At 39.0% G+C, this 26,235-nt stretch overlaps 1 protein-coding gene across 3 annotated transcripts in view; it reads left to right on the top strand.

Moving 5' to 3' along the window:
* The window catches only part of LOC126349682 (unconventional myosin IC), a 397,905-nt gene that overhangs the window by 326,753 nt on the left and 44,917 nt on the right, over positions 1-26,235 (top strand). For all 3 annotated transcript variants that reach the window (XM_050002452.1, XM_050002450.1, XM_050002453.1), the window contains 7 exons: positions 2,356-2,538; positions 3,101-3,307; positions 3,442-3,701; positions 8,967-9,136; positions 13,913-14,067; positions 14,183-14,311; positions 18,541-18,694. In XM_050002452.1, the coding sequence (XP_049858409.1) occupies positions 2,356-2,538; positions 3,101-3,307; positions 3,442-3,701; positions 8,967-9,136; positions 13,913-14,067; positions 14,183-14,311; positions 18,541-18,694 (1,258 nt within the window). The remainder of the gene's footprint in view (positions 1-2,355; positions 2,539-3,100; positions 3,308-3,441; positions 3,702-8,966; positions 9,137-13,912; positions 14,068-14,182; positions 14,312-18,540; positions 18,695-26,235) is intronic.

The raw sequence follows: 26,235 nt of genomic DNA, 5'->3' as shown, positions 1-26,235 counted from the left end.
TTCTTTGGTTTCCATAAACCAGTTCATGTCATGATGGTGTATTTTGATTAATATGGCCGTGATCAGTTTTGTTCTCCAGTTTTTTGTCCAGTCGAAGCTTGTGTAGTGTGTCTGGCCACTTCTCCATTGACGATGTATATCAGGTGTCTGGAAAGTAACTAGGCGTTGAAAAAAAAGGTTGATCTGTTGAATGCATATGTTGATTGTTTATGTTGTTATATAAGTAAGTGGATGCATATTTTAAGATGTGCTGTATGCACCTGTGATGATGCGTGGGGTAGCCAAGCACGGCCCGCGCGGCTCCCCACACAGAGGTTCTAGTCCTCCCTCGGGCATGGGTGTGTGTGTATGTTGTGCTTAGCATAAGTTAATTTACGTTACATTAAGTAGAGTGTAAGCTTAGGGACTGATGACCTCAGCAGTTTGGTCCCATAAGACCTAACCACAAATTTAAAAAAAAAAATTTGCACTTATGATGCCGACCAATAGTCTCAGATAGATTTGGAATCCAGAGTCCTTTGAAGGAAGTCATGAGGGATATTGCAGGTTAATGTTCTGACTCTGTGCTTCCATTCTCCCAGTGTGTAAGATTTCTTCCGGAAAACCTCACGTTTTGCCCGGCCCTAAGTCACCTGGTGTCAGGTCAGGGCTTCTTGCAAGCCACACATAAGGTCCACATCTTCTCAGTGGAGATTCTGGAAACTTTTTATCCAACCACATATATACAACATTTGGAGAATGAGGTGCTGCTTCATCTTGCACAAAAATAATACCTTCAGTGCTATACTACGCAGATACTGTGGGCCAAACATAATTTTCGAATATCTACAGGTAGCATTCTGCATTAATTGTTTTGAGAGAGATAAATGGCCCAATAACACTTATGTCAGTCATTTTACACTGTAAAATCACTTTTGGAGAGACTGCATTTCTCCACCGTAACACCAGGATCTTGTACCACCCAAAACTGACAGTCGTGTCTATTCATAAAACATCCCACTTAGAATACAGCCTCATCACTCCAGAGCATGTTATTAAACAACTGAAGCCAATCTTCATGCCAACCCAATATCGAGTCCCCATACTCCATTCTGGTATCGCAGTCTTCCAGTGTCAGCTATTGCACGTGATGAGGTTTCTACATTCGATAATTCAGTTCTTTGTGCAAGACCTGATATGTAGCATACCTTGTGAGTCCACTCTCAGTGGAGCCTGGCATGTTGATTTCAAAGGGCTGATTGCAAATATTTCGTGCACAGTCACAACTTATCAACAGACTGAGAAGTGGGTGACAACCAGTTTATATTGCATCTTTCACTGAACTTGTGGTCATTAAAATTCTTTATTGTCTCTACACGAATTGTGCCATTCATTCTATTCACAGTACACCACCAACTCTGCAACAGGATGGGAGTGTTCCACATTTCATAATGCGCAGCAGTCTGTGCTCACTGTTGAACAGTCATGTGATCAGCCGTCCTTTCAACTGCCATGTGCAGCTCCTCTCACAATACCGCCTGTACTGCAGAAAATGTAATATCAAGCACTCACTGAATGGGGAAAAAAGAATCTGGGGAGGGATCAAGGGAAATGGAACATGTGCGAAGCAAGGAGTGCAGGTCTGACCTGGCAGCCAGATGTTTGCAGCTGTAGTGGTACCAGAATGGTAGTATGACCTTAGAGCCAACTGATGCATGCCTGTGCCATTACTGCAGAAAACCAAACCTTCTTGAATGACTTATATGTGCACACTATTTCCGATATGCTTCTATCAATATAAAAAGCTCTACCACCATTTTACAATACCTAATTACTTTCCAGACGCTGTGTACAACCTACTTCCTTTTCCTTTACAATTTATTTTGTATTTCCCTTTACAATTTATTTTGTGTACATGGGTTTTATCCAGAAAATGAATAAAAAATGTAGTTTAGTCATTGATTTATTAGAATTTTCATATTAGTAACTGCAATAATATTTTGTGTTTACAGCATCATATTACTATGATGTATGCTAATTACTGAAAAGTCAAAATATTAAATTGTGCTCAATTTTTTCTGTACCTCAGTCGTCATACTTTCGTGAATTGTGAAAGTCGGTGTCTTCATTCCAAGCTGCTACTTGCAGATACATGAATTTTTTCTCTTACGGTAAAATATTGAGTGCTTCTGTCCCTCCATATGATATTCTTTAAACATAATATTCACTGTCTGTTTTAAACAAAAATGAAGAGGGATATTACATCTATTGAAGGATCTCTCAGATTTGCAGTTATTGAGACAGTAACATCTTGTGTGTGCTATCTTGGCTATATTATAATATTCTATTGTTTCAATTTGCTTCTGGCTTTCTCAGGGTTCACCTGTTGGTGGAAAAATCTTGAATTACTTACTGGAAAAATCACGAGTGGTTCATCAGTATCCAGGAGAAAGAAATTTCCATATCTTTTATCAGTTGTTGGCTGGAGCTGATGATGAAATGTTGTCAAAACTGATGTTAAAGAGAGATCTAGACAGTTATTTCTACTTTAGTCAAGGGGTAAGTAAGGCATAATTATTTTATGTAAGTAATTTGTGGTCTATTGCATGCATGAAATTTTGGTACAAAATTTGTTTGCTGTGGGTGTAATAATAGTGATAGATGTAAAAAGATGGATATGAAGTAGTTAATAAAAAGAGGTTTGTAATTGAGGTTGTGCTTTCTTCTTTTTCTCTCCCCCCCCCCCCCCCCTTCCCAAATTGATGCTGAGTGCAGTAATATGGGGGGGAGTGGAAGGGAGGGACTATTCAAGTTGCATAGTCCTGATTATATGAAAGAATTATGAAGTAATAACTACAATTGTATTATAGAATATTCTGCAACATCCTGGTCCCTCTCATAATCCCTAGGTGAGATTTTATCTTCTTCTTTCTTTGGGGTTACTTCTATTACTGCAAAATGTTATTTGTCAAAAGTGAACAAGATGGATTAACCCAACTTGAAGATAAGCTGAAGTGACTACTTTGAGTATGCAATTATGATATCTATTTTATTTTTTTGTTCACTTAACTCCAAAATAAATACTTGTATCTAATCTTGGTGACACCGTTTTTTTCTGCAGCAAAAAGGTGCAATAGATGAAATAGATGACAGAGCACAATTTCAGACGGTAAAATCTGCATTGTCGACAATAGAACTAACAGATAAAGAACAGGATGATATATTTGCAATTGTTGCCAGTGTTCTCCATATGGGCAATGTCGGCATGACAGAAGTGGAGGGCAGAGCTGTGGTTTCAAAACTGGAAAGTGTTGAAGCCATTGCACAGGTATTTTCTTTTAAAATGTTGTGACTTACATTGACACAAATGTTTATAGAGTAAACAAATCCTGGCATTAATTACAATATGTGTTGTAACTATCCATTAAAAACTATAAACTAATTTTGGTTGCTTATTTCTAGTTACTGGGGTGCGAAGCAGAACAGTTAACGAACGCATTTACCAACAGAACAATTGAGGCACGTGGTGATGTTGTAACAACACCTCTCAACAGGGAAACAGCTCTTTATGCTCGTGATGCCTTAGCGAAGGCTGTGTATGATCGCCTTTTCACATGGCTTGTCACAAGGCTTAATGTCTCGTTGAAACCTGACAGTGAGAAAACAACGAAAGCCATGGGAATTCTGGATATTTATGGGTTTGAAATATTCGAGACTAACAGGTACTCAATACTTTTATATACTGTTATTAAAGGGAAGAAAGCAAAAGAAAAGTGTGAATTCTTAATGGTACAAATTTCTTGGGCAACAAACCTGTAATTTGCTTGGTTAATGAAACCAGGAAGTATTGTAATTCCACCCACAAATAAGAAGAGACACGAAGTACAGGTATGAGAGGGGGTTAATTCTGCTCCAGGGTTATGTGAAGTGTCTCAAGGCAGTGGTGTGTGCACACCACCTGTCGGCCGGCCCTGCAGGCAAGTTGAATCTAAATAACTCACTTCTACACCTTGTGAAATGTTATGGTAGGTTGTTCACTTAGAAGGACGATACACTATTAATGCTTCACTGTATCTACACTATCTTATTGTTGATGACAATGTTGACTATTTTTGTCAGAACCACAGTATCAAATTCTGAACATCACAAGATATTTCACTCCTACTCTCTTGTGCAAAAGCACTTCAAGTTTTTAATATCTTCCTATATAAAGTCCGTAATCACCCATCAGTTTAGAAACAGCTTCCTTTCATCAATTTGGAAATTATTTGATCTATATTAATATTTATTTTATTTTTAAATAAATTCTTATAATTTTGGTCATGCTGTCTGTCCTGTAAACTTCTGGAAAAGGAATTTTGATTTGCAACATAAAACTAGTTTGGGGTATAGATGAAACTGAAAATATCATTAATGAAATGGTAACATGATAGAGAGTTGTAAAACTCTGTGAACACAGAAATGAATGTCGTACACAAAGTATACCAACAAGGTGAATCCTGTAGTTATCATTTACACCTGTGAGCAACTAATATCAACACTCCTGCATTTAATGTGAGCCAGTTGGCAACATATTTCTTTGCCCATTGTCATGATGTACTATAATGACAAGAAATGCAAACTGTAATGATTAGGAATGAGTTCATCTACAGCTATTAGCTGTATTGATTTTCATATTTGGGTATGTGATCCTCCGCAACAGAAGAATACACACAATACAGAGGATACAGTACTATCCTGATAATCAGTGAGGTGGCTTTTGAATGTCATAAGACTCGCTCTCCGTAATGTTTATCATTTGAATCCGTAGAAAAATCATTTTATTTAAGTGTATTGTACCTGATTGGTTTTATTAGAAAACACAGCTCTGATAATCCTTTTGCTTTGTCCCTACTAAAAATGTAAAAATAAACAGTAGCAGATCAATAGTGATAGCATGTAGATGTACTTACATGTTAGGAAAGTGCACTTGCTTTTGGGCTGCCAAGCAATATGAATATATGAAGTTAATTCTGGAAGTAGTGATTTGTTGCGCATTCCTGCTGCAATGATTGAGACCTAGATTCTGTCAGTATCGTGTGAATGCTACTCTAAACAAGTTGTTGTTGTCATGGAGTTTGAGGTTATTTAAAATGAGCTGTGAGGTACAAAGCCTCATCTATTTTCAGGTCAGAGGTATTATTCAATTTTTGGATGTTCAGTAAATGAAACTTGCAGAAATTTTGTATCAATCAAAGGCAGTGCATGGTGACATAGTAAAGAATGAAAGATATGTGAGAAAGTGGCATGAAATACTCAACAATGGACAAACAAAAGTTCATGATGAAACTCAGTCCAGGTGATTTGAAGACACAGTTGTAGAATGCCTGACAGGTGTATAACCCTTCAGTATGATGTAGGTACCTCACTTATCCAAGAGACAAAGTGTCAGTTATATACAGTATGATATATGCCATCAGGCCACTCCACCTCCCCCGCCCCCACTCTCGTGTGTGCACGCGCGTGCTTGAACTTACTCTGTCAACACAAAAACTTGTGCTAACATTCACTTTAGGATTGTGAGGCTCTTTTCTTTCATGACAAAAGGTATTCTGATTAAGGTCGGTCAGTACTGTGACACCCTAAGGATGTCACACGAAGGAATCCAAAATCATGGGTTATTGTTGTTGTTGTGGTCTTCAGTCCTGAGACTGGTTTGATGCAGCTCTCCATGCTACTCTATCCTGTGCAAGCTTCTTCATCTCCCAGTACCTACTGCAACCTACATCCTTCTGAATCTCTTTAGTGTATTCACCTCTTGGTCTCTCTCTACGATTTATACCCTCCACACTGCCCTCCAGTACTAAATTGGTGATCCCTTGATGTCTCAGAACATGTCCTACCAACCGATCCCTTCTTCTAGTCAAGTTGTGCCACAAACTTCTCTTCTCCCCAATCCTATTCAATACCTCCTCATTAGTTATACAATCTACCCATCTAATCTTCAGCATTCTTGTGTAGCACCAACTTTCGAAAGCTTCTATTCTCTTCTTGTCCAAACTAGTTATCGTCCTTGTTTCACTTCAATACATGGCTACACTCCATACAAATACTTTCAGAAATGACTTCCTGACACTTAAATCTATACTCGATGTTAACAAATTTCTCTTCTTCAGAAACAATTTCCTTGCCATTGCCAGTCTACATTTGATATCCTCTCTACTTTGTCCATCATCAGTTATTTTGCTCCCCAAATAGCAAAACTCCTTTACTACTTTAAGTATCTCATTTCCTAATCTAATTCCCTCAGCATCAGCCGACTTAATTCGAGTACATTCCGTTATCCTCGTTTTGCTTTTGTTGATGTTCATCTTATACCCTCCTTTCATGACACTGTCCATTTCGTTCAACTGCTCTTCCAAGTCCTTTGCTGTCTCTTACAGAATTACAATGTCATCGGCGAACCTCAAGGTTTTTATTTCCTCTCCATGGGTTTTAATACTCCGAATTTTTCTTTTATTTCCTTCACTGCTTGCTCAATATACAGATTGAATAACATCGGGGATAGGCAACAACCCTGTGTCACTCCCTTCCCAACCACTGCTTCCCTTTCATGCCCCTCGACTCTTATAACTGCCATCTGGTTTCTGTACAAATTGTAAATAGCTTTTCGCTCCCTGCATTTTACCCCTGTCACCTTCAGAATTTGAAAGAGAGTATTCCAGTCAACATTATTAAATGCTTTCTCTAAGTCTACAAATGGTAGCAACGTAGGTTTGCTTTCCTTAATCTAGCTTCTAAGGTAAGTCGTAGGGTCAGTATTGCCTCACGTGTTCCAATATTTTTACGGATTCCAAATTGATCGTCCCTGAGATCGGCTTCTACCGGTTTTTCCATTTGTCTGTTAAGAATTCACATTAGTATTTTGCAGCTGTGACTTATTGAACTGATAGTTCGGTAATTTTCACATCTGTCAGCACCTGCTTTCTTTGGGAGTGGAATTATTATATTCTTCTTGAAGTCTGAGGGTATTTCGCCTATCTCATAATCTTGCTCACCAGATGCTAGAGTTTTGTCAGGACTGGCTCTCCCAAGGCCGTCAGTAGTTCTAACGGAATGTTGTCTACTCCCGGGGCCTTGTTTCATACATGGGTATGGAATGTCATTTTGCAGTGTTGTGCTAATTCATAATAGTGCTCACTCTCACTGTCCTGCTGCTTGTTGGTTGGATCAGTTAGGGGGGAAATTTTTGATTGTTCCAATTATTTGTAGCGTTTTTCACCTTTCATGTACCTCATGGTTTTTGGATTGGGGAAAAGTTTTGAGTGAATCATTCATTGTATAACTGGTCAAAATCAACATGACATGGTATTTCTGAAGCTTATGGATGGATGACCAGTGAATATGAAATAAAATGAAGTGTCCCCAATTTTGTATACTTTTATGTTAACAAAATACAGCTCTTTAATTTATTGAAGCTAAGTACTAATAACTTCCTGGGTTATCCTTGTTGTCACTTCACATAATTTTATTTGAACAGGATGAACTTTCAAATGCTACAATACAAGATGCCATGGTGGAGGAAAAGGTGGCAACATGAGTTGAGAACTTAATAATGACGCCTGTCTACTGTCTATTCATAGCATTTTTACTTCGTCAATGTACATTTTTAAATCAGAGCTTCATCATCTGGGCTTCATTTGTTATATAATGACGTTCACTGCAATATCAACACATTAAAATATGTATTGGTAATGCATTATTAATTACAATTTGCAAAATTATAGTGGAATTTATACAGAATTTTGGAAGACTGTATATAGATTTTTGTTGAAACATATAGTATACCTGCAAATTTTTTTGATTTCGTTTGTATACAATATTGTGGAGAAATAACTTCCTTCTGTTCAACATACACAGTTTTGAAAGACAACACTATAAGTATCAGAGAAAATGACAGATTGTATGGGTATTGCAGTACAGCAAAGGTAATGAATAAATTATGTGTTACACAACACAGTTTAATCTCTAAACGAATTAGTTCCACAGAAAAAATATTATCTGCTGTTGACATCAGTTGAAATTAAACATGAACACTACTATAGCAGGTTACAAAATGTAACAAGTTATTTAATAGTCGTATGACTTGCATACAGGCTAAGATATTTATAGCTTTTGGAGGGACACAATATGTAGAAAACTTTTCTGCAGTATACAGTAGGTGATTTTTAATATGGCAAATTTATTAATAGTGACCTCATAAGTACAATCAGATTAGATTCTGTGTGTTGTCAGGACCCCACTAAATTTCATAAAATGCTTCTTAATATCCAGTGTTTCTAAAACATATTACCCAATGCTTATAGGTTTAATGTGTATAATGTTTAGGCCTGTTTCTGTGATGTCAATTATGTGACCTGTTTTCAGGAGATTAGCCATTGCTGATTTATTATTTTGTCTGAGACTGAGATGGAAAGCCAGTACAGTTTTCTATTAATCTTGTGAAGAAGTTCCTCCCTGTTTGTCCCACATACAGTTAGTCAGTTGGTCATAGTTTTGGCAAGTAATTTTGTAGACAGCAAACTTATCAGGTAGATTTAGTTTGTGAATTAATCTTTAGGCCAGTTTGTTCTTTGTGCCTATATATTAACTATGCACTGCTTCAGACTATTTGGCATTTTGTAGAAAAGTTTTCCAAGAAATTCAAAGCTCTGGAACTTCATCTTTCACAACACTGTGTTTTATGTATGGATCTATATCATGAATACACACTATGGGCACCGTGAAAACAGGTGAAAAAAAAGGTTCACTACAGCCAGATTACAGTTTCTTGTCACAACTGGGTGGAGATGTGTTCAAATCGGCAGTTTTGCAGCCATTCCTTGTTCCTACAAATGTGATGAGTGTGTGCATTAGAAGCAAAAGTGAAATTTATGCTAATATCCTTGAAAAATTAAAAAGAACATGTTATTTAAACATGGCACTAAATTTCAGTTCTTTGTTTGTAGTTTTGAACAATTCTGTATCAACTTCTGCAATGAGAAGTTGCAACAACTGTTTATTGAGCTAACTCTCAAATCTGAGCAGGAAGAGTACCTGAAAGAAGGCATTGAATGGGAACCTGTGGAATACTTCAACAATAAAGTTATTTGTGATCTCATTGAAGAAAAACATAAAGGTAATTACAGAAGTTTCACAATTATTGTAACGCAAAATTTTAACTTGGGTATTTATTTATAAAATAAGTTTCGTGTATATGATGCAGGTATAATGTTAACTTCTGCACTTGATATTTTAAGTAGTCAATCAATGTACATTTCCATTTATATATATATATATATATATATATATATATATATTAAAAACAAAGATTCCAAGACTTACCAAGCGGGAAAGCGCCGGCAGACAGGCACATGAACAAAACACACAAACACACACACAGAATTACGAGCTTTCGCAGATTCCAAGACTTACCAAGCGGGAAAGTGCCGGTAGATAGGCACAATGAATAAAACACACACACAGAATTTCGAGGTTTCGCAACCGGCGGCTGCTTTGTCAGGAAAGAGGAAAGGAAAAGGAAAGATGAAAGGATGTGGGTTTTAAGGGAGAGGGTAAGGAGTCATTCCAATCCCGGGAGCGGAAAGACTTACCTTAGGGGGAAAAAGTTTGCCAAGGTAATCCCATTCCTGATGTCCAGGCTGAGCTTCAAGGAATCCTCAGAACCTTAGGCCCCCTACAAAACCTTTCACCTGACTCCATCAAACTCCGGACCCCACCGACACCTCGCACTCCTACGTTCTACCTACTTCCTAAAAATCACAAACTTAAACATCCCGGCCGCCCCATTGTAGCTGGTTACCAAGCCCACACAGAACGTATCTCTGCCTACGTAGATCAACACCTTCAACCCATTACATGCAGTCTCCCATCCCTCATCAAAGACACCAACCACTTTCTCGAATGCCTGGAATCCTTACCCAGCCTGTTACCTCCGGAAACCATCCTTGTAACCATTGATGCCACTTCCCTATACACAAATATCCCGCATGTCCAGGGCCTCGCTGCAGTGGAGCACTTCCTTTCACGCCGATCACCTGCCCCCCTACGTAAAACCTCTTTCCTCATCACCTTAGCCAGCTTCATCCTGACCCACAACTTCTTCACTTTTGAAGGCCAGACATACCAACAATTAAAGGGAACAGCCATGGGTACCAGGATGGCCCTCTCGTATGCAAACTTATTTATGGGTCGCTTAGAGGAAGCCTTCTTGGTTACCCAAGCCTGCCAACCCAAAGTTTGGTAGAGATTTATTGATGACATCTTCATGATCTCGACTCACAGTGAAGAACAACTCCAGAATTTCCTCTCCAACCTCAACTCCTTTGGTTCCATCAGATTCACCTGGTCCTACTCCAAATCCCATGCCACTTTCCTTGATGTTGACCTACATCTGTCCAATGGCCAGATTCACACATCCGTCCACATCAAACCCACCAACAAGCAACAGTACCTCCATTATGACAGCTGCCACTCATTCCATATCAAACGGTCCCTTCCCTACAGCCTAGGCCTTCGTAGCAAACAAATCTGCTCCAGTCCTGAATCCCTGAGCCATTACACCAACAACCTGATCCTGCCCCGAAATGAGATCCATCCTTCATGAAATCCTCCCCACTCTACCAAGAGTGTCTTTCCGCCGTCCACCTAACCTTCGTAACCTCTTGGTTCATTCCTATGAAATCACCCAGCCGCCTTCCCTACTCTCTGGCTCCTACCCTTGTAACCGCCCCCGGTGTAAAACCTGCCCTATGCACCCTCCCACCACCACCTACTCCAGTCCTGTAACCCGGAAGGTGTACACGATCAATGGCAGAGCCACGTGTGAAAGCACCCACATGATTTACCAACTGACCTGCCTACACTGTGACGCTTTCTATGTGGGAATGACCAGCAACAAACTGTCCATTCGCATGAATGGACACAGGCAGACAGTGTTTGTTGGTAATGAGGATCACCCTGTGGCTAAGCATGCCTTGGTGCACGGCCAGCACATCTTGGCACAGTGTTACACCGTCCGGGTTATCCGGATACTTCCCACCAACACCAACCTATCCGAACTCCGGAGATGGGAACTTGCCCTTCAATATATCCTCTCTTCTCGATATCCGCCAGCCCTCAACCTCCGCTAATTTCAAGTTGCCGCCGCTCATACCTCACCTGTCTTTCGACAACTTTGCCTCTGTACTTCTGCCTCGACTGACATCTCTGCCCGAACTCTTTGCCTTTACAAATGTCTGCTTGTGTCTGTGTATGTGCGGATGGATATGTGTGTGTGTGTGTGTGTGTGTGTGTGTGTGTGTGCGCGCGAGTGTACACCTGTTCTTTTTTCCCCCTAAGGTAAGTCTTTCCGCTCCCGGGATTGGAATGACTCCTTACCCTCTCCCTTAAAACCCACATCCTTTCGTCTTTCCCTCTCCTTCGCTCTTTCCTGAAGAAGCAACCGTCGGTTGCGAAAGCTAGAAATTCTGTGTGTGTGTGTGTGTGTGTGTGTGTTTGTGTGTTTTATTTATTGTGCCTATCTACTGGCGCTTTCCCGCTTGGTAAGTCTTGGAATCTTTGTTTTTAATATATATGTATATTAAAAACAAAGATTCCAAGACTTACCAAGCGGGAAAGCGCCGGCAGACAGGGACAATGAACAAAACACACAAACACACACACAGAATTACTAGCTTTCGCAACCGATGGTTGCTTCTTCAGGAAGGAGAGGGAAAGACGAAAGGAAATATCCATCCGCACATACACAGACACAAGCAGACATATTTGTGTCTGTGTATGTGCGGATGGATGTGTGTGTGTGTGTGTGTGTGTGTGTGTGTGTGTGTGTGTGTGTGTGTGCAAGTGTACATCGCGCGCGCGCGCCTACACACACACACACACACACACACACACACACACACACACACACACACAGACACAAGCAGCTTGGTAAGTCTTGGGATCTTTGTTTGTGATGTGCATAGCCTAGGGCACTTCCTGTTCTACATATTTTTGAGGTGTCCATTCACTTATGGAGCATGGGAAGAATGTTTGAATGCCTCTGTACACACTGTAATCAATCTAATCTAATCCACAAGATCTCTACGTGAGTGATACACAAGTAGTTATAGCAATTTTTCAGGGATAGGTTATGTCGACCTTCAGGTGTCTGCCATTTCAGTTTCATTAGCATCTCTGGGACAGTCTCCCATCTCTGTATACCTTCAGTGTCCCGTGTTAATCCTGTCTGGTAGGAGTCCCACACATTTTAGCAATATTCTAGGATTGGATTGCATGAATGGCTCGTATGCAGTCTTCTTTGTAGACCAATTGCATTTTGTTAGTATTCTACCAATAACCCGAAGTCTTCCAACTGCTTTACTATGTCAGAGCCTACATGATGTTTCCTTTTATTTCATTTTTTTTTTTTTTTTTTTAATTTAAATTTCAAGTTCTGTAGGACTAAATTGAGGAGCAAATCTCCAAGGTCATGGAACATGTCAGTACATGAACTTACAACATAAAAAGTAATAACAGATAAAAATAAATGTTCATGAACCTGAAAGAAAGTCAGTCCATAAGTTTAAGCAAACGCTATCATCAATACAATGAGAATCATCTTAATTTTTCAAGGAACTCCTCGACAGAATAGAAGGACTGATCCATGAGGAAACTCTTGAGTTTCAATTTGAAAGCACATGGATTACTGCTAAGGTTTTTGAATTCGAGTGGCAGCTTATTGAAAATGGATGCAGCAGTATACTGCACACCTTTTTGCACAAGTGTTAAGGAAGTCCAATCCAAATGGAGGTTTGATTTCTGCCGAGTATTAACCGAGTGAAAGCTGCTTATTGTTAGAAATAAACCCCTAAAAATTGTTACACCCAAGTAGTAGTACAAGTTGGTCTTCATCATAAAGCAATTACACCTGAATTTTAACATGTTAAATTCGATAACATCGGTGGCTATGAAGGTAGCACCCGTGCCTGATACGGATTATGCACAGTTATTATTCTGCTTCTCAGGTATTGATTTTTTTCATTGTTGTTTGCTAGATTGAATGTCATTTCTTGTTGCCTCTGCAATAAACTCTAATTTTGTTTTAACATTTTGAAATGTGATATTACAACTTCTTCCAATAATATTTCCTAGACAAAAGCTCTTGTGAAACAGAGCTTATTTTTTTCAGTATAAAATTAAAGAAACAGTGTATAGCTTTGTTAAACAATTTTGCCTGTCAACTATCTTAGAAATTTCAATGAGCTTACGTTTTTGCCAAGGCACTGAATAGTGTTTATGTGTGATTGTTCAAATAAGCATCATTATCTTAATATGGGCATTTCCTCTTTCCATTGCCCACAGTTTGTAGTTTACAGGTTCCTTTGACACCCCACAATCCTGGTTTTTCTATTAGGGATTTATTATTGACTATGTTTTGTTCCATTAATCTGCTTAGTCCTGCATCTTCCGTAACTTTCTTGCAATGGCCATATTTAAATTTGATCTCTCAAATTTCTCAGAATTCTTTGTGCAAAGTCTCTGTATGACCATAAGTACATGTTAATTTTTTCCGAGTTTGCTGTTATATGTGCTACTGAACAAAGAAAACAGTGTAGGCATTATAAGCATCCATGCCATTGCACATTAAGAAAGCAATTTCAATTCCCCATCTCTTCATGAGGAGCTGTGGGTGTGTGTATTGTGCAGAACTGCCCACATAATTTAACTGTCTTCACAAGATTCATTCTCTGCATTGGGAAAGTAAATTATTCTTAGTAGTGGCAAGAACTAAATTCTTAGTCTTTGGTAGTCAATCCAGTTACTTTATCTACTATATAGATTACATATCTTGAACATATGTATATCCTTGTTGGGTTTGTATGAGTAACAACTAATATTACTTTTTGAGTAGGAATTATTGCTCTGATGGATGAAGAGTGTCTACGCCCTGGTGAACCAACAGATATGAGTTTTCTGAACAAAATGAATGAAAACCTCTCTGACCATCCACACTACATCAGTCACAAAAAGGCAGACATAAAAACACAGAAAATTATGGGGAGAGATGTAAGTAGAGCCTTTAAAAAAAATTAGATCAAAAAGCTCAATGATTTCACAAACCTGATTTGTTGAGTGACACCATTCGGGTGTATAATCTTCTTTTTTTCCAATTTATTTACAGGAATTTCAGCTGGTGCACTATGCTGGTACTGTAACATACAACATCAGAGGGTTTTTGGATAAAAATAATGATCTCCTTTTCAGAGATCTGCGTGAAGTGATGTCTGCGACAAAAAATTCGATAACAAAGGTGAAATAATTGATGGTAACCTATTTAGAACTGACACCTGAAAGTATATATAAATGTTTAGGTTACTTAATTTTCATGTGTGTCAGTAAATTATTGGATTTTTAGCACCGTAACTAGTGCAGCTGAAAAATATGCCTTGGTTTTTATTCACGTTTCAGTTTATAATAAGTAGATTGAAATGACAATAGTGTGTCACCATACCATGGGCAACTATTGATCAACTCTTATAATAAAAGAGTGATCAAGGTAGCAGTTCATCTGTAAAACCTGCAATCCTCAGGGAACTACAGGAATTTTGTAATATCTCGGAGAAATGTGTGTTTTTAACCTAACACAAGAAATTAATTTTATCAAGCTTCATAAATCACATATTTTAAAATATTATTTCAAAATGTGTTAATTATTTGAATATTGTTGTTGTTGTTGTTGTTGTTGTCTTCAGTCCTGAGACTGGTTTGATGCAGCTCTCCATGCTACTCTATCCTGTGCAAGCTGCTTCATCTCCCAGTACCTACTGCAACCTACATCCTTCTGAATCTGCTTAGTGTACTCATCTCTCGGTCTCCCTCTACGATTTTTACCCTCCACGCTGCCCTCCAACGCTAAATTTGTGATCCCTTGATGCCTCAAAACATGTCCTACCAACCGATCCCTTCTTCTAGTCAAGTTGTGCCACAAACTTCTCTTCTCCCCAATCCTATTCAATACCTCCTCATTAGTTACGTGATCTATCCACCTTATCTTCAGTATTCTTCTGTAGCACCACATTTCGAAAGCTTCTATTCTCTTCTTGTCCAAACTAGTTATCGTCCATGTTTCACTTCCATACATGGCTACACTCCAAACAAATATTTTCAGAAATGACTTCCTGACACTTAAATCTATACTCGATGTTAACAAATTTCTCTTCTTCAGAAACGCTTTCCTTGCCATTGCCAGTCTACATTTTATATCCTCTCTACTTCGACCATCATCAGTTATTTTACTTCCTAAATAGCAAAACTCCTTTACTACTTGAAGTGTCTCATTTCCTAATCTAATTCCCTCAGCATCACCCGATTTAATTTGACTACATTCCATTATCCTCGTTTTGCTTTTGTTGATGTTCATCTTATATCCTCCTTTCAAGACACTGTCGATTCCGTTCAACTGCTCTTCCAAGTCCTTTGCCGTCTCTGACAGAATTACAATGTCATCGGCGAACCTCAAAGTTTTTACTTCGTCTCCATGAATTTTAATATCTACTCCAAATTTTTCTTTTGTTTCCTTTACTGCTTGCTCAATATACAGATTGAATAACATCGGGGAGAGGCTACAACCCTGTCTCACTCCTTTCCCAACCACTGCTTACCTTTCATGCCACTCGACTTTTATGACTGCCATCTGGTTTCTGTACAAACTGTAAATAGCCTTTCGCTCCCTGTATTTTACCCCTGCCACCTTTAGAATTTGAAAAAGAGTATTCCAGTCAACATTGTCAAAAGCTTTCTCTAAGTCTATAAATGCTAGAAACGTAGGTTTGCCTTTTCTTAATCTTTCTTCTAAGATAAGTCGTAAGGTCAGTATTGCCTCACGTGTTCCAACATTTCGACGGAATCCAAACTGATTCTCCCCGAGGTCCGCATCTACCAGTTTTTCCATTCGTCTGTAAAGAATTCGAGTTAGTATTTTGCAGCTGTGACTTATTAAACTGATAGTTCGGTAATTTTCACATCTGTCAGCACCTGCTTTCTTTGGGATTGGAATTATTATATTCTTCTTGAAGTCTGAGGGTATTTCGCCTGTCTCATACATCTTGCTCACCAGCTGGTAGAGTTTTGTCATGACTGGCTCTCCCAAGGCTGTCAGTAGTTCTAATGGAAAGTTGTCTACTCTGGGGGCCTTGTTTCGACTCAGGTCTTTCAGTGCTCTGTCAAACTCTTCACGCAGTATCGTATCTCCCATTTCGTCTTCATCTACATCCTCTTCCATTTCCATAATATTGTCCTCAAGTACATCACCCTTGTATAAACCTTCTATATACTCCTTCCACCTTTCTGCCTTCCCTTCTTTGCTTAGAACTGGGTTGCCATCTGAGCTTTTGATATTCATACACGTGGTTCTCTTCTCTCCAAAGGTCTCTTTAATTTTCCTGTAGGCAGTATCTATCTTACCCCTAGTGAGATAAGCTGCTACATCCTTAAATTTGTCCTCTAGCCATCCCTGTTTAGCCATTTTGCACTTCCTGTCGATCTCATTTTTGAGACTTCTGTATTCCTTTTTGTCTGCTTCATTTACTGCATTTTTATATTTTCTCCTTTCATCAATTAAATTCAATATTTCTTCTGTAACCCAAGGATTTCTAGCAGCCCTTATCTTTTTACCTACTTTATCCTCTGCTGCCTTCACTACTTCATCCCTCAGAGCTACCCATTCTTCTTCTACTGTATTTCTTTCCCCTATTGCTGTCAATTGTCCCCTTATGCTCTCCCTGAAACTCTGTACAACATCTGGTTCTTTCACTTTATCCATGTCCCATCTCCTTAATTTCCCACATTTTTGCAGTTTCTTCAGTTTTAATCTACAGGTCATAACCAATAGATTGTGGTCCAAGTCCACATCTGCCCCTGGAAATGTCTTACAACTTAAAACCTGGTTCCTAAATCTCTGTCTTACCATTATATAATCTATTTGATACCTTTTAGTATCTCCAGGGTTCTTCCACGTATACAACCTTCTTTCATGATTCTTAAACCAAGTGTTAGCTATGATTAAGTTGTGCTCTGTGCAAAATTCTACTAGGCGGCTTCCTCTTTCATTTCTTAGCCCCAATCCATATTCACCTACTATGTTTCCTTCTCTCCCTTTTCCTACACTCGAATTCCAGTCACCCATTACTATTAAATTTTCGTCTCCCTTCACTATCTGAACAATTTCTTTTATTTCATCGTACATTTCTTCAATTTCTTCATCATCTGCAGAGCTAGTTGGCATATAAACTTGTACTACTGTAGTAGGTGTGGGCTTCGTATCTATCTTGGCCACAATAATGCGTTCTCTATGCTGTTTGTAGTAGCTTACCCGCATTCCTATTTTCCTATTCATTGTTAAACCTACTCCTGCTTTACCCCTATTTGATTTTGTGTTTATAACCCTGTAGTCACCTGACCAGAAGTCTTGTTCCTCCTGCCACCGAACTTCACTAACTCCCACTATATCTAACTTTAACCTATCCATTTCCCTTTTTAAATTTTCTAACCTACCTGCCCGATTAAGGGATCTGACATTCCACGCTCCGATCCGTAGAACGCCAGTTTTCTTCCTCCTGATAACGACATCCTCCTGAGTAGTCCCCGCCCGGAGATCCGAATGGGGACTATTTTACCTCCAGAATATTTTACCCAAGAGGATGCCATCATCATTTAATCATACAGTAAAGCTGCATGTCCTCGGGAAAAATTACGGCTGTAGTTTCCCCTAGCTTTCAGCCGTTCGCAGTACCAGCACAGCAAGGCCGTTTTGGTTAATGTTGCAAGGCCAGATCAGTCAATCATCCAGACTGTTGCCCCTGCAACTACTGAAAAGGCTGCTGCCCCTCTTCAGGAACCACACGTTTGTCTGGCCTCTCATCAGGTACCCCTCCGTTGTGGTTGCACCTACGGTACGGCCATCTGTATCGCTGAGGCACGCAAGCCTCCCCACCAACGGCAAGGTCCATGGTTCATGGGGGGGGGGATTTGAATATTAGTACATACAAAATAATTGATGTTGAAAACTGCCATTAAACTACATCCGAGAGAAAAGAAAACTAGTTCCTTGCTCACTGTTAATTTCTCAGGAGTTTATGACATCATCTTCCTTCCCATACCTGGAATTGTCACTTTTTTTCCTCCCTTCTCTCTCCCGAGTCTGAGTGGCCATCCTGGTGAGCAACTTGGCAAGACATATGTAGAAAATTTAGAAAAATCTGTCTTATGGTAGTTTTGGCAATGAGACTAAAACACACTGAGTGTAACTACAAATTACATGTTGGGCTAAAATATGCTCCCCCCCCCCTCCCCCCCAAATCTCTCTGCCCTCTCCTTTTTCTTTCTCTTTTTCTTATCCATTCCATTAAAATAGTAATTCAGTTGCTAGATCTGAAATAATTTTACATTATTAACATTACTTCCTGAGAAAATTTAAGTCTTTGATTTTCTTGTTGCTGTTTATATATTTGCGATAACTGAAATTTGCGTAATATTTTGTAGGCTATATTCCCCATCAGTGATGTTACAAGCAAAAAGAGACCTGAAACTGCAGGAACACAGTTCAAGAACAGTGTCAACAGGCTAATGGAAATCTTGGGTGACAAAGAACCATCATATATCCGCTGCATAAAACCAAATGATGATAAGAGATCTGGTTAGTACTTCTGTGATAGTTTTTTTTAAAAACTTTATTACTTCATGTTCTTATAGACATTCATATCTGAAAACTCTGTGCTAAGCATAATGTTGTGGGTGTGCTACCTTAATGCTGCTCTTAATTCTGCCCAAACATCCACAATAGCAGGAAAATGTTTCCCAGCTACAGTTCCATAATAATGGTCATTGCACACTATGATTATTAACTAAACACTTGCTGTGACAGGGCACACTATAACAAAGATGTGAAGACATAATAAAAATAACAAATAGCATTTATTAAGAGTATTTTACAAAACGGCACCACTCCTTGTTGCATGGCACTTCAATGTCCTAAATTTAATACAATAAGATGTAACTAACATTGCTATATCTTTGTATTCTATACATTGTGTCACTAATAGTAATGTTTGCAGACATTCTGTTAATGGCCGTAGTTCTCCATAAATAGTGACTGCTACACCAGAAGGTAGTCTTCCAAGTACTCTATAGAGCTAACTGCTGGCACTGAAGTGAATTGTCAGGTTGCTTGTGCAGAATTGCATGTGTGTCTGCGATGGCTAGTGTTTTGAGCCTGTCGGTGGAAGAATATCCATGTCCACCCTTACAAGGTGAAGCGAAGTAGTCAATAATGAGATTTTCACTCTGCAACGAAGTGTGCACTGATATGAAACTTCCTGGCAGATTAAAACTGTGTGCCAGTAGAGCACTTGCCCGCGAAAGGCAAAGGCCCTGAGTTCGAGTCTCGGTCCGGCACACAGTTTTAATCTGCCAGCAAGTTTCGAAGTAGTCCATGTTTGACAGTGTTTTCTGATAACTGTCCATACTACTGGTGGGTTTATATGATGTGCCTAAGGAAGTGGCACAGAAGCAGAAAGAGGTCCGTTTTTGTGCAAGCCATCTGAAGGCCGATGTCCAGAGCTGACACATGCCACCAGGCAAGCATCCATGTGGTGGCAGCTTCTTGTAGTATTTTTCAACATATTCTGACTAAGCAAAATAGCAAATATTTACTGGCGTAAAGTCTTTCCGTAAAAATTTATCGTTACACGTATTCTAAACTTGTGTCCGTTATTGATTGTCTACATTTTGATAATACAGGCAGAAAACAACAAAAATAAATTGTTGTTAATTTTTTCTTCACTGCCTTTTTTGTTTGGGTAGCCTGTCATCTGTGGTATCCCTGTATTAAATAATCATCATCCTAACAGTACATCTGTGAAACTAGCATCCTCATTATCACAAATATTTGACTGTGTCTTATGAATATATTGAGGTTTCTGAGGTTGTGATTGCACAGGGACTTGAGAATGCAACTGTTTTTTTCTGAATAAATAACAGATTTTGCTTCTACACTGACTTGAGAATGCTACAGTGTCTCATACTGTCAAATACATCATCTGCCCATCACCACCTCACTGGTTGTGTAGAAATAGCAGCTGACACACTTTCTGTCTTTCCCATAATACCGCATAATTCAGGCAAACTGCAGTTTAAACATGGCAGATGTTCATAAAAAGTCAAAGTATGCAGTGTAGATTCCCATAGCTGGCAGCACAACATAATTAACTGCCTGCTCAACACACCCTGCCCCGTACTCATCATCATTGTTCTCATTTCTCTGCAAAGCTGATGTCACTGTTCCCCCTCCAACACTTGGATAGCAGAAGTACTTGAGCAACCACGGAACAAGCATGGCAATATATGGTGGAGGTCATGCGTAACAACAACAACGAATACTTTATTCAAAGATCGCAGTCATGGTTCAGTCCAATTCTTGAACTTCGGCTTGTCCCGAGATTGAGTGACGTCCCATGATCTAGTGACATCTGTTAGTACTATCTCCATAACAAGTCTTTCCAGTGTAATTTATTCTTGCAGTAACAGTTGCAATCAGTTTAATCTGATTTATTTCATTTGTTAGACATTCACTTCTGGATTAATTTTCTTTCTCATTTCAACTGAATATCACCAACTTCTTTTAAAGCTAGAAATGTTTTTCCATGGTGGTCTAGGACATGAATAGCAACCAAATTTCTCATTTGCAACCCACTTGTTAAATCACTTTTTCTAATAACCAAATAAAATATTGGCTTGGGTTCAGAATCAAGTAATGGTTTTTGAAGGGCAAGATTTTTGCCTTTGAATCTTATATTTACTTAAAAAGCAGCATAAATGTATGTATATGGTATCCATGAATATATGAGAACTTTTATTACAAATCTGTTCAAATGCAACAAAAGTTTGTAAGCCTAAAGAATTTAATACTATTTCCTTCTGTGGTTCACAAATTTTGCAATTTTTGAGTCAGATCATTAGATTGTTATAGTGGCTAGTCCATAGTTTCTCAACTATCCCTCGCACTAGTGCCACGAGTCAAGTGTCACATGATTGTTTAAACAAGATCGTATTGTGTTGATCACAGGCAAGAGAGATTTGGGGGGGGGGGGGGGGGGGGGGTGGGGGGGAGTAATTAGTGTTTGAAAATATGATATGGGTAAAAAAATCTACTCACGAAGCAGTGGCAGGAGCAAATAAATATAAAAGACAGGGAAATGTGCAAGCTTTTGGTGCAAGTGGCTCCTTCTGCCAGAATGGCTGAAGAGAGAGTAATGGGGATACAGAAAAAGGCTTTGTGATGTTTAGGAATTGGGGAGAGTTATGGAAAAGTCACCCAAAAACCAGGGTGAGGGAAAACTTACTGAATGAGATGAGAAGGAAAGACTGATCATTAGTGCCAGCACTGAATGAGATTTGAAAACTTGAGAATGTGAAGGTGGATGACAGAGTGATAAGCATGACAGAGATTACTGAAGAAACATAGTGCAAGGGCCAACAAGATGGAAAGCTAAGAGCATTATACATGTTAGCTAGCTGAGGGGGCAAAAAAAAGTAAACATGTCAGAAAGTAAAAAGAAAAGGGAGCGCAGATAAGAAATAGACATTTAAAGGAAATGCTGATACTACCAAAATTGATGTCAATATATTCCAGGTGGCTGGTGAGAGTGTTGCACTAGTTGTAATGCCGGTTCCCACGTGCAAAATTCTGAGAAACTGGCTTTGGGGGGAGCATCCAGAGGGCATGTGTAGTGAAACGGGAACCACAGTCATGACTGTGTCCTGTAGAACACGCTCTGCAACAAGATATTGTATGTTACCAGTATATGCCGTCTGTCTAAGGCCACTGACCCTGCTTGATAAATTTGTGGTAGTCCTACCAGTGAAGAAGTCCAAATAATGTTTATATAAGTGCTGATGTGTGACACATATTGTTTCACGGGCAGCCCTCCCTTTGATCATATATGTTTTCCCATTTACAGGTTTGGTATTGTTGGTGGTAGGACACTGAATTGGCCAAGTCTTACAACAGGAACTATCTCAGTGATAGCAACCACAGGGTAGAGCAATAGGTGCAGAAGGAACACAGGGTCTGTTCTCGATATTGCGGAGATTGGAGGACGACGTAAAGCTATCGTAGGTGTGCTGGGCAAAATGTGAGACATTATGGACCTCATTTTGGGGCACAGTTTTAGAAAGACAGCTTTGTCAAAGCTGCTGGTTAATACAGTCGAGACCAGGCTAGTACTGTAGGACAAGAGGTGTGCTCCTAAGTTGTTTTTTGTAGGGAACAGCAGTACCATGATTAAATGTGATGGCTTGGAAAATCTGCTTTTGATCTAAGTTGGTGAAGTAATTATGAGTGTACAGTGAAGACTGGGGTGAGAGTCAGCATCTGAACAAATATGTTTGCCTTGAATGCCAAGGCTGCATGGGAGCAAATCTTTGACATGGAAAGGATGGCAACCCATTAAAATGTAAGAGGAGTTTGTTTCATTGGTTTAATGTGAACAGAAGTGTGCAGTTGACCCTCAGTAAGGATGAGGTCAACATCAAAGGAAGTGGTGTGAGATTTGGAATAAGGCCATGTGAAATTTAATTGGGAAAATGTATTTTGTGATTTCAGTAATTTCAACGGGTCAACCTTATCATGAGTCCATATGTCAAAGGTATCATGAATGTATCTAACCCATACCTGGTGCTGAAGGGTTATTGATCCCAGGAAAGCCCTTTCCAAGACACCCACAAAAAGGTTGGCATAGGAAGGAACCATCCTGGTTCCCACAGCTGTACCCTGACCTGTTTGTATGTCTGCCCCTCAAAGGTAACATAGTTGTTTGTAAGTATAAGATTGACTAAGGTGAGCAAGAAGGACTTCATAGGTTTGCAATCAGGTGCAACAGGCAGACCATGTACAGGCCAGGTGTATGTGTGTGGCGGGAGTGGGACAGGCACAGATTTCAGATGACCTGGGATGGTGATCCTAGTCTTATAGGTTGCAGGTGTTGATCTACCAAGGCAGAGATACGTTCAGTAAGAGCTTTGAAGCCAGCAGCTGTGGGACAGTCAGCTGATTGGGTTCATGAAAGGCAGGAGAGCAAGGTTTGGGTGGGGTAAGATGATGTATGGACTGAGGAGTTAGTTATTGTGAGAGACTTGGCGTGTTAAGGAAGGACTTGAGTGTACCACAGGAATGGGATCTTGATGGCAGATGGTGCAGATAGACGTGTGAGAAAGGTGACGTAGACCCTCACTAACCTACTCCTGCTGGATAAGTATCACGATGTGCATTCTGTTTTAGTCAAATCTAGAAAATATTAGTTGCTTCTGTGGTGTTAGGTAGCATTCTCTGAATATAACTAATCAATTAAGACAATTTGCTAATTGTTGAAATTTCATCAAGCACCAGTTAAATTTAGCTGTGTGATTCAATTACATTTTTGATGACTGGCTTTCATTTCTGCAGGTATATAATTAAATATGTTGACACATGCAACCTTGAAATGAAGAATATGACCCATGTCCACTCTATTTAATTTCTGAACATCAGTTTCCAACTCAAAATCGTTTAACAGTTGATTCCTTTTGACAACTTTGTTTGCAGTTGTAAAAACATTAACTGTTACTGACTTGTCATTCTCTAGTGCTTTAACACAGACAGATTCGAAAGATTTTTTACTTGTTGCAGATAATATTGTCAAAACAGTTTTACGGGCTGAACTTTCTTGTGTTTAAAGATTTTCTATCATAGGTATTGTCTGCTCTATTTTGGTTTCTCCAAAGCATCAAACTGAAAATTCAGACTACTGTTGTGAAGTACTTATTCCTTGTTTACTTCTTTGTGGCCCCAGTGTAGCAACTGTCTTCCAACATTTGTGCTCCAATTTCTTGTTTTCTATTACTAACCATTCACTAATCTTCTAGAAATCATCTTTCTGTTACACTGTCCAACAGTCAGAAAGATCACAATCAACATTATTTAGAGAAGTAGGTCCACACAGGAGTGTCACATTTTCAGCACACGTGATCTTGTTTCCACTCTTTTCCACTATCACCACCTCTGCGAGTTGCATCATCTCACTCAAACAACTTAATCTTTTTATTCACTGGAGATGAGAAATACTTCATAATCTTAAAATTCATTTCAACTCTGAAACACTATAGAATTCCACACTTCACCAAAACATCTTCAACAATGAATAGAGAAAACCTCAGTTCACTTGTACGCAAATTCCCCAATCACACTGTAGTCACTGGCGGAGACCTTAATAATCCAACAATTTTGTTAGTGATTGGCATAATATGATATCCTGTGGAACACTACTAAATGCCTTCTCTGAAAACTACTTAGAACAGATAATTAGAAACCCCAACAGTGATGGAATCTGTCAGATTCTGTACTGAATTTGCACCTGAATTAGCCCCAGTTCTAACTATAGTCTATCGAAGATCCTTCAAACAAAAAACTGTGCCCTGTTCATGGAAAAATGCAGAGGTCATGCCCATCTACAAAAAGAGTAGTAGAAGTGATCCACGAAACTACTGTCTAATATAATTGAGAGAGATTTCTTGTGAATCTTACAAAACATTCTGAGCTCAGTTACAATGATGTACCATGAACAGAATGACCAACTCAAACAAGCATGGTTTCTGAAAAAATTGATCATGTGGAACCTAACTCGCACTTTTCTCATATAACATTCTGGAAGCTTTGTATCAAGGCAGACAGGTAGATGCAATACTTCTTGGTTTCCAAAAGTCGTTTGACTCAGCACCACACCTATGCTTATTGTCAAAAGTACAATCATATGGGATGTCAAGTGAAATTTGTAACTGAATTGAGGACTTTTTAGTAGAAACATTGCAGTACTCAAATCCTGCGACACCTCACTTTAGTAAAAATTAACCCTTATGCAGAGATGGCAGTAGACTATCATTACTTTCTTTTGCTAATGATGTCATTGATGCTTGATTTTTCTGTTTTTTAATCTAAATAAAATGTTGCTTTTTTTTCTCAGAGAATTCAAAAAGTTTAAGAGGATGCATACCACCAAAAGCTCAGCTATATTTACAAACTGTGGGGACAAGTTACTTACACCAAAACAAGAGAAACCATTCGTATAGACATACATGTGAAAATCCTTCTTTTTTGAGTCATTAATGAAATGTTGCAATTTAGATGTTTGGAGCTCATCAACATACAAACTCATAATAAATGCTGAACATGTCCTCCTTTTGCTTCTAAACACACATGCACTTGTCAATTCATGGACTGTTGCACTCTTTCAAATACTTCCTGTCGGTTTTGATTGGCTTTTCAGGCTGCCAAGATACTTTGTTGAAGAGTTTCTGCATACAGGTGGTCTGCTCCCTAGACCAATTGTATATGGTACCCCAAGAGATAATAACCCAAATGACTGACATCAGGGAAACATGCAAACCATGAGTCGGGTCCTTCTCTAGCTGTCCATCTGTCATGGGAGATACCAACCATTGCAACTTGAACACTGAGGAGGAAATGTGCTAGAGCTCCATCATGTGTAAACCACATGTTTCTTCTTATTTGCAGGATTACATTGTCAAGTAAAATCCTTGTAGACAGCACCTGTAAGGTTAACTGGGAGAATGCATGATCCTATAGACAGCTTCCTACAGTTCCAGCCCACAAATTAATCTTCAACTGATGTTGATGTCTAGTCTGTACTGTAACATGAAGATTGCAATCGGCCCATATGTGTTGACTGTGGAAACTTTTTATTCAGTCTCTTCCAAAGCACAAAACAAAGCACCGAAGACAGGCAAATGATGAATGTTAAAAATGTTTTCCCTGTCAATGTATTGCCATACAGGATACAAAGGGTCTAACAGTTGAATTGATAAGTAAAGTTGTTGGGTTACACTTGGAAAGCTGTTAAATGTAACTTTTATTAATAACTCAGAAACAGTGGAAATACTTGTTTGTTTATATGACCTTTTTCTATGTTTTAGTCTGAGGAACATGTCCCCAAAGACTGTAAAAAGTTCCCAGAATGAGATTTTGAAACTGCCTGGGCATATAATATACAGAGTGTTAAGGATATTGGTACAGATACTGTGATAATTGTTACCTTAATATGTACCTATTTCAGTATGTTAGTTGTTTTTTCTCCGTCTCTAGTCTTCCCACAAACATACCTCATAATTTACTACCTAATGTTTTCT

This window comes from Schistocerca gregaria, chromosome 1 (genome assembly GCF_023897955.1).
Source record: "Schistocerca gregaria isolate iqSchGreg1 chromosome 1, iqSchGreg1.2, whole genome shotgun sequence".
Classification (NCBI taxonomy): Eukaryota; Metazoa; Arthropoda; class Insecta; order Orthoptera; family Acrididae; genus Schistocerca; species Schistocerca gregaria.
The sequence above is the reverse complement of the archived record's forward strand: the minus strand, read 5'-3'. Positions and strand labels throughout refer to the sequence as shown.